The sequence below is a fragment of the Contarinia nasturtii genome, unplaced genomic scaffold (genome assembly GCF_009176525.2).
Source record: "Contarinia nasturtii isolate CC-2019 unplaced genomic scaffold, AAFC_CNas_1.1 Cnas_scaffold_1182, whole genome shotgun sequence".
Taxonomy (NCBI): domain Eukaryota; kingdom Metazoa; phylum Arthropoda; class Insecta; order Diptera; family Cecidomyiidae; genus Contarinia; species Contarinia nasturtii.
The window spans coordinates 849,192-863,747 of NW_022198526.1; the positions used below are offsets into that span (position 1 = coordinate 849,192).

The 14,556-nt window shown below is 34.8% G+C and overlaps 6 protein-coding genes across 6 annotated transcripts; 4 read left to right on the plus strand and 2 right to left on the minus strand.

The window, feature by feature from the left end:
- Positions 1–67: 67 nt before the first annotated feature.
- On the minus strand, positions 68–2,241 carry LOC116344856 (stress-induced-phosphoprotein 1). The gene is made up of 4 exons (XM_031773665.1): positions 2,008–2,241; positions 848–1,781; positions 325–754; positions 68–257 (listed from the first exon to the last, which is right to left on the minus strand). Exons 1-4 carry the CDS (start codon positions 2,020–2,022, stop codon positions 185–187), a joined length of 1,452 nt encoding a protein of 483 aa, XP_031629525.1. The 5' UTR covers positions 2,023–2,241; the 3' UTR covers positions 68–184.
- A 334-nt stretch (positions 2,242–2,575) lies between these two features.
- Positions 2,576–3,954, plus strand: LOC116344762 (splicing factor U2af 38 kDa subunit). Its single transcript, XM_031773496.1, has 5 exons — positions 2,576–2,808; positions 2,912–3,066; positions 3,148–3,302; positions 3,411–3,610; positions 3,672–3,954. Exons 1-5 carry the CDS (start codon positions 2,765–2,767, stop codon positions 3,790–3,792), a joined length of 675 nt encoding a protein of 224 aa, XP_031629356.1. The 5' UTR covers positions 2,576–2,764; the 3' UTR covers positions 3,793–3,954.
- Positions 3,955–4,061: 107 nt separating this feature from the next.
- LOC116344763 lies at positions 4,062–4,734 on the plus strand. The gene is made up of 2 exons (XM_031773497.1): positions 4,062–4,301; positions 4,389–4,734. The coding sequence occupies exons 1-2, from the start codon at positions 4,210–4,212 to the stop codon at positions 4,543–4,545; spliced, it is 249 nt and encodes an 82-aa protein (XP_031629357.1). The 5' UTR covers positions 4,062–4,209; the 3' UTR covers positions 4,546–4,734.
- Positions 4,735–4,916: 182 nt separating this feature from the next.
- Positions 4,917–6,183, plus strand: LOC116344767 (thioredoxin reductase-like selenoprotein T homolog CG3887). Its single transcript, XM_031773503.1, has 3 exons — positions 4,917–5,252; positions 5,349–5,637; positions 5,784–6,183. The coding sequence occupies exons 1-3, from the start codon at positions 5,122–5,124 to the stop codon at positions 5,940–5,942; spliced, it is 579 nt and encodes a 192-aa protein (XP_031629363.1). The 5' UTR covers positions 4,917–5,121; the 3' UTR covers positions 5,943–6,183.
- Positions 6,184–7,058: 875 nt separating this feature from the next.
- Positions 7,059–12,814, plus strand: LOC116344847. Its single transcript, XM_031773655.1, has 9 exons — positions 7,059–7,295; positions 7,993–8,570; positions 9,240–9,561; positions 9,647–9,819; positions 9,883–10,107; positions 10,171–10,292; positions 11,566–11,681; positions 11,802–12,052; positions 12,154–12,814. The coding sequence occupies exons 2-9, from the start codon at positions 8,330–8,332 to the stop codon at positions 12,528–12,530; spliced, it is 1,827 nt and encodes a 608-aa protein (XP_031629515.1). The 5' UTR covers positions 7,059–7,295; positions 7,993–8,329; the 3' UTR covers positions 12,531–12,814.
- LOC116344852 (PITH domain-containing protein GA19395) lies at positions 12,770–14,025 on the minus strand. Its single transcript, XM_031773661.1, has 4 exons — positions 13,748–14,025; positions 13,580–13,631; positions 13,342–13,516; positions 12,770–13,074 (listed from the first exon to the last, which is right to left on the minus strand). Exons 1-4 carry the CDS (start codon positions 13,943–13,945, stop codon positions 12,864–12,866), a joined length of 636 nt encoding a protein of 211 aa, XP_031629521.1. The 5' UTR covers positions 13,946–14,025; the 3' UTR covers positions 12,770–12,863.
- Positions 14,026–14,556: the final 531 nt, after the last annotated feature.

Here is a 14,556-nt window from a genome sequence, read left to right on the forward strand (position 1 = left end):
TTGTATTTCTAAGCTGATGTTTCCATTTTATTTTCTTGATCGATCAAATAATTTGTTTCAGTTGAGATTTGATGTCTCCTTTATATATTCCATTTTATTAGTTTCCCGTTTTATTTGGTACACAATTGTGGTTAAAGTCGATATGGGCTTTCGGTTGGTATAGCATACCAATAGTATGTTATTCCTAATGAATTTGAATAATGCCCGATTCAATGAGTTTTTGTATCTTCGATGCTATTTCTGGATTCTTCAAATGGCTATTAATAACAAGTGGAAAAAGAAAAATTATCAAATAAAAATTGAGTTAAAATGGCATTAACTTACTCTTGTACAGCCTTGGGGTCACTTTGCATTTGTTCAAGAATCATTCGCATGGCTGGATCCCGTAGAATATCCTGCACCTCGGGGTCAGCCATGGCACGTTGCCGAACTTCGGCTGGATTGCTGTGTACAGCCATTGAACACTGACGATATCCCTCAAGTGCTTCAGCATTTGATGCATCCAATTCAAGCGCTTTTTGATAGGCCGACAATGCTTTCGAAGGTTGTTGCATGCCTTGTAAAATTTTTCCTTTACGAATCCATCCCTTGATGAACTTATCATCCAGCTTCACGCATGTTTCACAATCCTTCAGGCCCAAATCGAAGGCAGCCAATTTTGTATAGCAAGCGGCACGATTACTGTACAGTTTTGGATCATTTGGATTACGATTTATTGCTTCTGTGTAATGTTTGATGGCCGTACTGAAATCACCTTTTGAGGTAGAAAGAACGTTTTACAATTCAATAAATGTTCTATTCAAATGTAATCTAGAAATGGATATATGTAATTGAAAATGAAGCTCACCCTTCTTGAAAAATTCGTTGCCCTTTTCCTTTTCTTCTTCGGCTTTAGCTGGATCAACGTAGGCTTTCAATTCTTCTTCTTTGATCTTTTTTTCCATTTCACTAAGCAACGTTTTTACATCGGGTGATCGATATTCGGATAACGATTTTTCATAGTTCGTTTTGGCCAATTTCCATTGTTCCAATTTTTTGTACGCGTTACCAATGCGACTGAATGCCTTCGAAATCAATTTGAAATCGGCGCGATTTTCGCGGCCCACCTCAATACCTTTTTCACATTCTTTTATACATTCTTCGTACTTCTTTTGCTCGAAATTAACGGCCGCAATGTTGTTGTAGTACGTGATGTCAGTTGGATCGTGTTGCAATGCTTCGTTATAGTATTTGAGTGCATTTTCGAAATCCTTCTTTTTGTACGCTGCATTTCCGAGTTCTTTACTTTTACGGGCTAATTTAATGTTTTCGGGTAAATTTGCATCTTCGGCCGGTTTTTCTTCATCTTTTTTGGGCTTTGGTGGTTCCGATTTGGGTGGTGGTGATGGTGTTGGATCTTCATCCATTGGTTGACCTTTCATTATTTGTGCCAATACCGCATTTCGTACTTCAGCTTGACCTTGTTGCAATGCAGCATTGTTCGGATCCAATTCCAAACCTTTTTGGAACACTTCAAATGCCTCAACATACTTTTGCATGCATGATAGGGCAGTTCCTTTGCGCGAATAACCTTTCGCCCATGTTGGATTCAATTCAACTGTCTTATTTGCATCTTCCAATGCTGATTCATATTTACCGGCTTTGGCATATGCAGCCGATCGGTTGCTGTACAATACATGATTTTTTGGATCTAAATTAATCCCTTCCGTATACGCTTGAACAGCTTCATCGAATTTTTCAGCGGCCAAAGCCTGATTTCCCTTCTCTTTCAATGCGTTTATCTTTGATAAATGGAAAGCAACAAAAAAAAATTAAAAAATATGGTTATGTACGCCTTACAATTGACAATCACGGTAAACGAAACAATAAAGACCAATATACGTTAATCATAATGTCTCCGTACGATTATCACAAATTTTTACACTGACTCAGGAATTTTTCTCTCTGAACAGGCTAATATTGCACGTTTTTGGTGTTAAAGAATTTTCAATTTTTTTTCTCGCTTACCTGATCGGTACTCATTTTCGTTTTACTTAGTTTCCACTTAATTGCGCCTTTTATTCGAATTTTATTTATGAACACAGTGGATTTCAAACACTTGAACGTGTGAACTAGATGTTTCTAATGTAAAATGAATTATATCAATGCGGACACCGCTTCGAACTTGACTTATTTGTTATTCGAAAATGCAAGAAAAGTCGAGAACACATGTACATACACAAAGGCAATCCGCAAAAATTGATGAATAACACTCATGTGTTGTGACCTCCTTCGCAGGGTTACCATTGACGTACAGTACAGTATATATTAGCAGACAACTGACATTCTTATTTTTTATATTTTATGCTTTGCTGTAATTTTACGTATTTATTAATTTGAAAAAAAAAAAAAAGATCTTTATTTTAAAATAATTGATTTTCCGCTCAAATTACATTTTTTTCTAAGTTAAATTCATTATAAAAATGAAAAGAACATATACCTATTTTCGACATCTGTCTCATTTTCGAAATTGAATAATTACCGATGTGTGAGCTGTGACTTACTTCATGTGCATTGGATTGCCGCCATATTCACGCTCGTTTGATGTGCTTGTATTATTTGTGTTTCAAAGCTGCAAGGCATTTGATGTGGTGTGAGTTGCGGCACAAGAACGAAAGCAAATTATTGTTTTAGTTTATAATTAATACAAGTTTACACATCAATCACCCATCATCATTCGACTGTACATCATAATCAATTAAAAGTTTACACTCAATCCAAAAGGATGGCAGAATATTTGGCATCGATTTTCGGTACCGAAAAAGACAAGTAAGTATTACCGTACTCTAAACGAATTATGACATTTGTAAATTGTATTTGAATTGCGGCATTTTATGTACATTTGGTTATAATATAAATTATTCAATTTCAGGGTTAATTGTTCGTTCTATTTCAAAATTGGTGCATGTCGACACGGTGACCGTTGTTCCCGTATACACAATAAACCAACATTTTCGCAAACCGTTTTACTACAGAATTTATATGTTAATCCACAAAATTCAGCCAAATCGGCCGATGGCAGCCACTGTAAGTATAAAAGCATTTCATGTCCCAACATTTTTGTGCATTACTAATATTTTTTCCCTTTTTCTACGTCGTACATTTTAGTGGTTGCAAATGTTAGTGACGAAGAAATGCAAGAGCACTATGATAACTTTTTCGAAGACGTATTCGTTGAATGCGAAGATAAATATGGAGAAATTGAAGAAATGAATGTATGTGACAATTTGGGTGACCATCTCGTTGGAAATGTTTATATTAAGGTATGTAATCTATTGTCAACTCAAACTCATTTGTTTGACCACACCATTTAAAATATATTCTCCGAATAATAATTTTAATGCATTAAATTCGTCTTTTTTGTAATCCAGTTTCGTCGCGAAGAAGACGCAGAACGTGCTGCAAGAGATCTAAACAATCGTTGGTTTGGTGGCCGTCCGGTTTATGCAGAATTATCACCAGTTACTGATTTTCGTGAAGCATGTTGCCGTCAATACGAAATGGGCGAATGTACACGGTCTGGTTTCTGTAATTTCATGCATTTGAAGCCGATTTCCAGGGATTTGAGAAGGTTTGCATCGACTGTATTTCACCTTTCTTTTTGCAATCACTAAAAATCGCCCCTTTTTCAGATATCTCTATTCTCGGCGCAGTTCACGTCGTTCCCGAAGTCGCTCACGATCACCAAAAGAACGTAAACGCTCACGAGAACGTCGTCGCTCTAGAAGCCGTGATCGAAAAGGTCGCTACTAACATGGAATTGATCTATCAAACTAAAACAAAATCACTGACATATACAGTATGCACTACTATATGTGCTTTATTTTTTTTGTTTGCTCCAAATTTCGATCTTGGACTTTGATTTGACTTTGATTTTAAACATAAAAGAATAAAGAATAAGATATGGATTAATAATATAGTTTCATTTCATTGGTTGATTTGCATTTTATATGTTGTACGTTTGGCATCGTTTTTCTTATATATAGCATGAGAGAGTGACACCTTTTGATATAGAAACGTCAAATTACTGTCAATGTACGATAACCACAAAGAGATGCGTTTATACATAGAACGACGCCGGAAATTTTCAATTCTTAGAAGGTTTTTCAAGTAAACTTAAGTAACAGCACAGAATTTTGGAGTGAGCAAGATTAAACGAGTTTGGGAAATATGTCGACGACATCCAAACTGACCTTTGCAGCCTCGGTTGCCACATCAATCGGTATCATCAGTTATATTTACTTCAAACAACATGACGATAGGTGAAAAACGATTAAAGTTTTCTCATTCCAAATGTTCAATTTATATTTTTACGTTGAAATTTTAATGAAATGTCATTGAATTTGTAGATACAAACTACATGCTGGAATCATACGAGATGTTCAACAACAAGAGCAAAGAAAATTTGAGAACATGTACATACTGGAGCAACAACAAGAATTAACCAAAAAGCTTAGAGAACGCGAAGAAAAAGAATGGAATTCACAAAACTTGCAAACGAATTAGGCTTTGTGTCTTTAGGACATTGAAATTTATAGAAAACGAGAGTCATTTAGGTATCTTACTCGACCAAAGTCCAAAATGAAAAACTCTTTGGAAAGTTCATGAAAAAATGATTCTAATTTAGTTTTATAACGAAACGGTCATCGGTGATGGCTCATGAAATACACGAAAATACCAATATTTAAAATTGCATTTCCAAAAATCTTTTATTCAAAAAATTGTTTATCATTAAGTGCATTGGCTTGAGGTCAAGTTCACATACACCGAATTTGAATACGGTGAGTCGGCGAAGATAATTCTGCTGCGAACACCCTAATTCGATTGAATATAGTTCGTATTTAGCGGCGCTGTCTACATGAAACCGTCTGAGTGCAAATGTCAAAAGCCCATTGTCATCGAAAGACATCAATTGAAAATTAATTTTATATATAGTCTCATTAGTAGACAAAGTGCGTTTGGCATAAATATCATTTTTCCAGTCGACATTCGAAAGGCGCGACGCTTTCAATTTCATCACAATTGTTAATATTTATTCGTTAAAACGTTTCACTTCGAATAGAAATTTATAGGGGAAAAAAGATGATTTCAAGAATCGGTAGTGTGATTTGCATTTGTTTTATAATCAGTTTGTTTGCGATTTGCGGCGGATCAGGCGAAAAAGAAGTTCCGCAAATGGCCAAATTTCGGCCAACTATGAAATTCCTTTACTGGTAAGTTTAACGCATAATGCCTTAGCAAACAGGCAATAAAATAAACATGTCATGTATCTTGCGCCATAATTTGATTATGTTTTTGAATAATTTCAGTTATTCATGCGGTTACCGAAAAGCATTCGAAGAATATGTAAATATAATTAATGAACGCTATCCACAAATATCGATCGAAGGTGCCAATTACGATCCACCAGGCCTAAATTTTTTGCTATCGAAGGCCATTTTAGCAGTTAAAATGATTTTCATCCTAATTATCGTATCACAATACGACGTTTGGGGACAAATTGGTCAGGCTGTACCTCGATGGTTCACATGGTGCACGGAAAATAAGATTTATGCATGTATGATGGTATTCTTCGTTGGTAACATGCTCGAAGCTCAGGTAGGCGACAACTTTGAAATTTAAGAGGACAATTACGATCTACATTTCTATTGATTCAACACTTAATATAATACCGACATTTTGGTTTTTATTTATTTTTCTTTACACATTTTAATAACAAATTTTGTTTTCTTTTCGTCGTACAGTTGGTATCATCGGGTGCCTTCGAAATTAGCTTGAATGACATTCCAATATGGTCAAAACTAGACTCGGGTCGTATTCCATCGCCACAAGAGCTATTCAACATCATTGATAATCAAATTAAAGTATTCTCGGATGCTTTGCCGGCTGGATTTGATCAATAAACAAAAAAAAATACAAAAGCAATTTAATAGACTCTGAAATTGGTCCTGCAAGTAACACCTTTAATGAAATTCATTTACGCCATTCGTGGCGAATTAACATTAAAAAAAACTTGACATGACATCCGATGAATTCACACGAAATTATAAATCAGAAAATATTGTGTTTAGATAAAGTGCTTTGTGAATCAAATATTAAACCGAACAAACAATAAATAATAAACAAATAAATGAAAACACAATAGAATCAATGGGTTTTTCGGGCTCTTAAATTCAAATCAAACAAAAAGGATGTTTCTCATTTTCTAGATAATAACATGTTTTCAACTTCAAAATAAAATTAAGACTTTTCTGAGAATTCACTTTAATTTATTTTAAGATGATTGATATTTGATTGAATGGTTTTGACTCAGTGAGAAATTAAATTAATTTGAAATTTAAAATGACATATTGATTTTTTTTAAAACAAAAGCATGTTGATTGAAAATGTTTTCTTTTTTAAACGAATTATGAAAAAATCATATAATGATGGGTGGAATTGTCATTAAACATTGTTGTTCCCAAGAAAATTTCTCATTTTGTTGAATGAAATTCTTCTTTCAGCGAAATAAGAGTACATAATAATTCGATATATTTATTTAAATATAATCGGTAATAGAACACAGAAGAATATTGTTTTGAAATTAAACTTAATTTACATAACACTCTTTTTGACCAATATAATTAAATCAATTATAAATACAAATGGTATTTTAACCTGATCGAAAGGTGTTTAAGTGTAAATTGTAAAACGAAAGTGATCGAAAAAGTTTTGGGCAAAAAATCTTTTTTTTTTCTTGAAAATTCTTCAAATTCTTCCTGTTCTATTTACATTTAAACTCTGTTCAATTTCTTTGAGTATTAATTACGTTTCATGGAACACAACTTACATACAATTTAATGAGATGATTCTACAAACCCCCTTATTTAAAATCAAATAGCTATATGTAGAACGAAAAGCCACCATCGTGTTGAAATATGACAAGCGATTTTTTGAAAATGTTGTCCAACCCTGCCCTGCGGTGGATCGATAAAGCGTGCGCAATTAAAAGTTATCGTATAATTCAGGAATGGAAATATTTTGGTGTTAAACATATGAGTCGTATAAGGACTCTCGCTCTCTTTCCTTCTCTATCTCTTCATCCGTCTATATATCTCACCCACTTACGCTATTTCTATTGTACTTGTCATAGTATTGTGTGTAAGTGAGTTGCATGCATTTGCCAAAAAAAGCTCATCCTTTGCTTTTTTTGCCAACTGCGAGCCAATTTAGATTGGAATAATCCGGAAAAATAGTTGATGCGCTGCCACAACAAGGTAAGTTTATTTATTCGAGACATTTCGTGAAAATACAAGACATTCTGCGTATGATTGAAAATCAAAACATAAAAAAGGCGTTCCACGAATTGGTGATAGTTCAATAAAACAATTGTTGAAAGTTATATATTTTCATTTCTTTCTTTGTTCGTTGTTTTCTAACATTTATTTGCGTTGGTGAGCTAAGAGTGAGGGTATATTCGTCTATGACTTGTACGTCACTGGAATGTGCCTATGAAAATGTGGCGGTCTTTTTTAATAAATTAGAATTTATTTATTGAAATTTAAATCAATTATATTATTTAAAAATTAAACGAGATCTCAACATGAATTCCAAACATCTGACTGTGTATGTGTGTGTGTGTGTGTGTGTGTGTGTTTGTGTGGAAAATCTCTCTTAATAAATTGAAAGAGACATAAATCAATCAGATTTTGAAAGCTTATTGATTACAGACAAGGCGATTCTATAATACTCCATGCATACATGCATACGTGTGTAATATAATACGATTAATGATTGATTGTAAATTTTACGGTGCGCGTCCAAACTGCACAGAAACGGTTATGTGGTCACCGAGTTTTCGGGGTATCATACAGACAATGAACAAGGCCCCCCCAATGAACGAAACAAAAACGAACTGAAAATTCAAAGACACTTTATAACAATAATAATGTTTTATTCAACTCTTTCTTTCAGGTGCTTTGGCGCAACACAAACACATAAAAACAACTGAAAATATACAAATCGCATATAAGCAAGCAAACAAGCGAAGCACACACAACAGACATGAATGACCAAGTAGTAGCCAAACCGCATTTCAAATAGCTTAGGTCAGGCATATCGAACGGTTGAAATCACATAACTTTTTAAATTTCAATTTTACACATTCTGCAGTCGCAGTGCGAAATTGGTTGAAACATAACGTCGAAAATCAACAAAATACACCAAATAATAAAACAAACTCAGTCAGTGTAAAGAGAAAAAAAGTCAAATAAAAAAAGTTCAATCGACGAAAGTCGTAATTGTAGCAATTATGCAGTTTTCGCATTATATTTTGGTTGTGCTCACCTTGTGCGAAGGGTTTTTAGCGAGCAGTGCAAGTGGTGTTACATTGAATCTATATAAAAACAAAGATGTCTTGGCAACACGAACCATTCCCGATTTAACGGCATTGAATTCAAAATTGGGAAACAGCGACCAAAAAAATGATTATTTTATTAAGTTACTGCAAGCATGGGACAATTTAAATTTCGATCGAACATTCATATCAAGAGGTAAGCTTTTTATGCGATAAAAATACGGTATCCGTACGTGATAAAATTTTATTTTTTCTTAAACTATTATTATCTTGCTGAAATGTGCGATTTTAAAAAGTGCAAACATGGAAAATAGCACTTATTTCCGATGATTATGGAGCAAATCATATTTCAATATGAATTTTTACATTCGAAATCATTTCGGTGTACTTTTCATCTTCCTGATTGATTTTATCTTTTATCATTATTGAATTGATTCGGTTAAAGGTGTCACAGACATTTTCAAACATCTTTAAAATTTTCTCTCATTTTCTTTGGTGCATTCACACATTGAATGTGTTTCAGCCTTGTTTAGTAGAGTAAACAAACGATGTCTCAGACATAACACACGCCAAGACGTGCATTACTCATTTGAAAAACGTTCGCACACCGAGACCTACATTCAACAATGAATCGCAAACGACATGACCGGAATTTCAATTAGTCACATGTATGTTAAATGGAATAGATTTTGTGGCTACACCATACTTACATAATCGGAATAACCAGCGAATCAGCAAACTAAGAATAGAATCTCAATCTATGAATTTAATGCTTATTTCAATTGAATTTAATTTATTTCGCTTTGCATTGCTTACAAATCGACTAATTACTGATACAATTGTGTCCTTTGCTGTCAACATACAGATCTGGAATTTACGGTAGTCGTACCATCGGTGGATATATCGAAAATAAACCGCGATCGACTCAAAGAATTCATTTTCGAGCATTTGATACCAGGCGAAGCGTTCACCACATTCAACGAAGAAGATCTCTATGGAAATTCAAACAATCATTTGATTAAATTTACACATTTGAACAAATTCAACGAAAGCATTTGGGCACTGAATGACTTAAAGATTCTTCGAACGGCTGTTCTCAACAAACAGTGCTCGGTCATCTATATCGATGGTGTACTTGGTGACAAACGAACTCTCTTTTCGAAACGAAATATTCATGATAACAATCGGTATGCATATATAAATTAATTCGGCAGGAGGTCTCACAGTATTTGTCATCATATGATGAGTCATTTAATTTCTCTCTTTTTGCAGATACAATGAACCGCAAAAACTCGAATGGAAAAATGCCACCAAAGAAGAAGTACTACCATCCAAATATGAACTCAAACAAAATGCTCTCGTCACATTTTTGATGAACATGAAAACTGGCACAAAAGTTTTTCAACATTTTCTCATGAAATCGAATTTGTCGCATTTGGTCGATGGTAAGCATCAGAATTCAATTTCTCGTCAGTTTTTTTAATTAATATATGAAACAATTTTTTTAGAAAAAGCCTACACCATCATGATACCTGTGGATAGTGCATTCCAGCGATGGCATCCAATCGATTGGGGCTTTTACCCGTTTAGTGTTTCAGAATTTACCGAAAATATTCTACGCAATCATTTTCTTCAATTGAAAGCCCCGATTCGTATGCAAGACATTAAAAAGGCTACAGAAATCTCAAAAGTCAAAACAATGGGCGGTGAAACCGTCACATTCCGGAATTCACGTAAGATTTCAACTAAAACGCCATTCGAATGCAATAAAATAAATTGGAAAAATTTGTTTACAGCCTTACCTACGGTCAATAATGTAACAATAACCGCCGACTACACACTTCCAGATGGTTCGCAAGTTCTGCTGATTTCAGAAGTTCTTTTTGTATCCGAAGCGGTTGTATCGAGATTACATCAAGTAAGACAATATATTTAAATTAAATTAAACTACATTCCATGGCTACATTCCTTGGTGAAAAAAAAAAACTTGCTTGTTAATTACAACAACTTTTATTGTAACAAATGATTCCACTCTATATTTAGATATGATTGAAAATCTTGATAATATATTGGGTGTATAAATTAATTTTGAGGGATTTTTGTGTGAAAAGAAACATTTATTTAAAATAACAAGAATGAGTACTTTAACCAATGTATTGCCCATCGTTTGCTATGACTTCCGCCCATCTTCTTGGTAGCTTGTCGATTCCGCGTCGAAAGAATTCCTCATCTTTTGAGGCTATCCATTCATCGACCCATTTTCGCACTCCTTCAGGATTTCGAAACGATATCTCGGACAAGCCCATTTGCATCGATCGAAACAAGTGGTAGTCAGAAGGAGCAAGAGCTGGAGAGTACGCGGGTTGATCAAGCCCGTCCCAACCGAAGTCTTGTACTTTTTTTTTAACGATGTCTGCTCGATGTGTTCTGGCATTATCATCGTGAAACACAACTTTGTCTTGTTTAGACGCTATCCGTGGCCGTTTAATCTTCAATGCATGCTCCATTTTGATTAATTGCATGCGGTAGCGTTGGGCTGTAACCGTTTCACCTGGTTTTAGCAGCTCATAATACACGACACCTTTTTGATCCCACCAAATGCACAGCATAACCTTCTGGCAATGAATGTCTCGTTTTGACTGCGATGGTTCTGGTGGGCCTGGATGAACATACGCTCTTTTACGTTTGGGGTTGTCGTAATAGACCCACTTTTCATTCTTTTTGGGTTCGGGCCGAGTTTTCATCCAATAATGCTTGCAATTCTGCATCTTCGAACTTTTTTGGCTGACCTGACCGTTCTTGGTCTTCCACGTTGAAAACACCACTTTTGAAGCGTCGAAACCAGTACTCGCATGTTTTAATCGATATTTTATGGTCAGAACCATAAGTTTCCGACCATAATCGATGGCTCTCAGCGGCACTTTTCTTCGAATTAAAGAAGAAAAGTAAAACTTCCCGCAAATGCTGTTTTTTGGCACATATGCTGACATGATTGTAAGCGAAAAAATTATGTTGTTTACACTTTGACAAAATAACACATTCTGAAAACTAATGTCAAATGATGTGGCTTTCACGTGAATAAAGTTACAGTATGGTCCGATGCGTTACAGTACAAGTTACGCCATCTGGTAGAAATCCCTCAAAATTAATTTATACACCCAATAAATATTTACATTTTATCACTATTTCAGATGCACAAAGACAAAGAAACTCCGCCACTTTTGGCATTCCCATGGTTCGGAGCACAATTTTTGTCACACTCATTTTTGGCTTTGGAACGAGATCCACGATTCACCTTTGTTACCAAGTAAGTACAGGTACACTTTGACCATATTTTATATGCAAAGTACGGATACTATTGAGTGTTCACACTCCTCCTGTGCTAATAACAGCTCTGACGTCCCCTAATTATTCTGTTATTCAACAGGCTGTTGAACAATGCTGAAATCGCTCCTTATGTACCTGGTGCAAACTATACATTCTTTGTGCCAATGGACGATGCATTCCACAAGCACGAATTGAATGAACTGAGTGAAGAAGACATGTCATCGGAAACCGCTATTAAATTTCTCTTGAATCATTTCATAAAAGGTCGACTGTACGATCGCAATTTGAAGCATGACGAAGTGTTTGAATCGATTGGTGGTACTGGCTTGAAAATTCAACGAATTGCACCAGGTAAAACTAGCTTTCTAATTGGACGGCAATTAAATTTTTACAATTGATTCAACTAATTAAATAATGACGAAATAATAACAATTATTCAATTACTCCCCCAGGTAATGTGACAGTGAATCATGCCCACATCGTAGAGTCCGAGGTGTTTGTATACAATTTGGGTACAATGTACTACGTTGACGACATACTTTATCCAGAAATATTTGGTAAAATGGTAAAAGCAACCAATTCGCCAACAACAACTGTACCAACAACATTTAAATTAACAGCAAGTCCCGATGCTGATATCGAACCAGTTCCGGCCGTGACTCAGTCAGGTGAACAAGGTAAAGATATATTCGTATTGAATGAAAGAGGTGGAAATATTGACGAAAGCAGCGATTTTGATCACGATGGTGACGATGAAGACGATGACGATGAAATTGTAACACCACGTGCGTTGCCAGTGCAATTTATGATTGAACCGCCAAAGAAATAAGTCTGTAGATGTGTTTTTTTATGATACGCTGTACGTATTTAAGTGACTCAAACCCCATTATTGTTAATTCACCGCAATAAAAACCACTTAGCGACTATCATATTTAATATTAGACATTTGAAATTAAAATAAAACAAAAACAAATTTTTTCATTAGACTTTAAATTATATACATTTAAACTATATTGCTGTATTGACCTGCGATGAGAAAAATCAACAAAAAAAACAAAACTGATATCATATGTGTAACCAACTGCTGTACTGTATTTTTTAAAAAGTGAATAAAATTAGTGAGAACATTTTACAATGAAAAAAAATGCACTCTTCGATTTTATTACTGAACTCTATGATTGACAGAATCGAAAACATTATTTTTATGGTCGGATACATTGGGCCGGGATTCGTAGTTGCAAATTGTAACTCCATGATAATGAGCCTGAGAGAATTCACCGCGCAGACCAATATAGTAGATGCGAGTATTGTCGTCACCAAAATTGGATGGAAAATGTAGCGTCAAATGGTGTACCGATGAAAATTGAACAGGTCTGAAATGATGGACATTCAATATATTTTAGCAATGCAAATCATTAATGTTGGTCATTTTTCATATTTCACTGACCAAAATCTGATCGTAATTATTTTTATGCAGGAGTTGAAAATGGTTGATTTATGTAGTACAGATAGACTAAATAACCACTTTTATGCGAATTATTCAGAGCATAAAATGTCAAGAAAGTTGTCATTGCTAAAAATCAACAACTCTCAACTTCTCGTTAAAATATTCACAGTCAAGAGAATCATTCACTACTTACTTGATTGGATATTCTAAGTCACCATTTGGGTTGCGTGCAAGATCTAGTTCTTCATCGGCCTTCGAATTGGCGTCATCGAAAGACAACTTCGGACGGTTTTTAAACAGTCTTACTTTGTTCGGGTGTGAATCATCGTTGGCACCAATAATTGTGATTCCTTTGAGTTTTATGTTGCCTAAATATTCGGAATGTAATCAGTCAGAAAATATATGCTCAAACATAAATAAAGAAAGCATACCGGTGAACGGAATATTGAAAAGCAGCTCTTCGTCCGCATCACTTTCGACAAACTATAATCAATGTTAAACAAAGACATTTAATATTAAAAATAGACTTTTTTAAATGAATTGTACAAAAAAGAAGGAAAATTAATGTTTTTTTTCTTCAAAAAGTAATAAAATCTTACCTTATCAAAGTTCAATCGCTCCTCATACGGTTTAAAAATAAATTTCGCCGAACCTTCGGTGGTTTCGTTCAGACATTCTAAATTTTCTACATCGATTTTCGTGTATAAACTATATTGAATGCCAATTTCCCTGAGATAATCAGAGTCGGTGGATTCATGTGAACATCCACCTTCGTGATGATGATGATCATGTGGCATTTTGTTTCCCACAGCAGAAAAATCTTTTCAATTTCAATAAACTAACCTTTTTGTTTACGAATTGTTTGACAATCGACAAAAATGGTTTTTTGAAATGTCATTGCATTTGACGTATTTAAATTGGCCGGTAGATGGCTTAGTTTCACTTGATTTTAATGTGTAGCATAACGTCATGATTGAGGAAACATTTTACGATTTACGATTTCAAATAAAAATCTATATTGATGTATGTGTGCACAAAATCTCCGATATTGAGCGAACCATGGTTGGAGTCGATTGCTCTCATTCCGAAGGTTGAAATGACAACCTCCTCTTACCATTAGACGCAAAAAAGTCACAATTAATCAGTGTAAACAAATATCGGATGGCGCGTGCAGAGGGCCCAAAAATTGCATATTAATGATGAGTTATTCACTCAATCTACTTGAGCGTTAATTTTCTTTGTGTATAGCACTTAAACTCATATAGCTATGATATCGTACAGGTGGAATTGAGCTGAGTGAAAATACGACACGATGTTCTTGTTGGCAAAATTACTCGAACAATGCTCACTCTCTCTCTCTATCTCTCTCTCTCTCTCTCTCTCTCTCTCTCTCTCTCTCTCTCTCTCT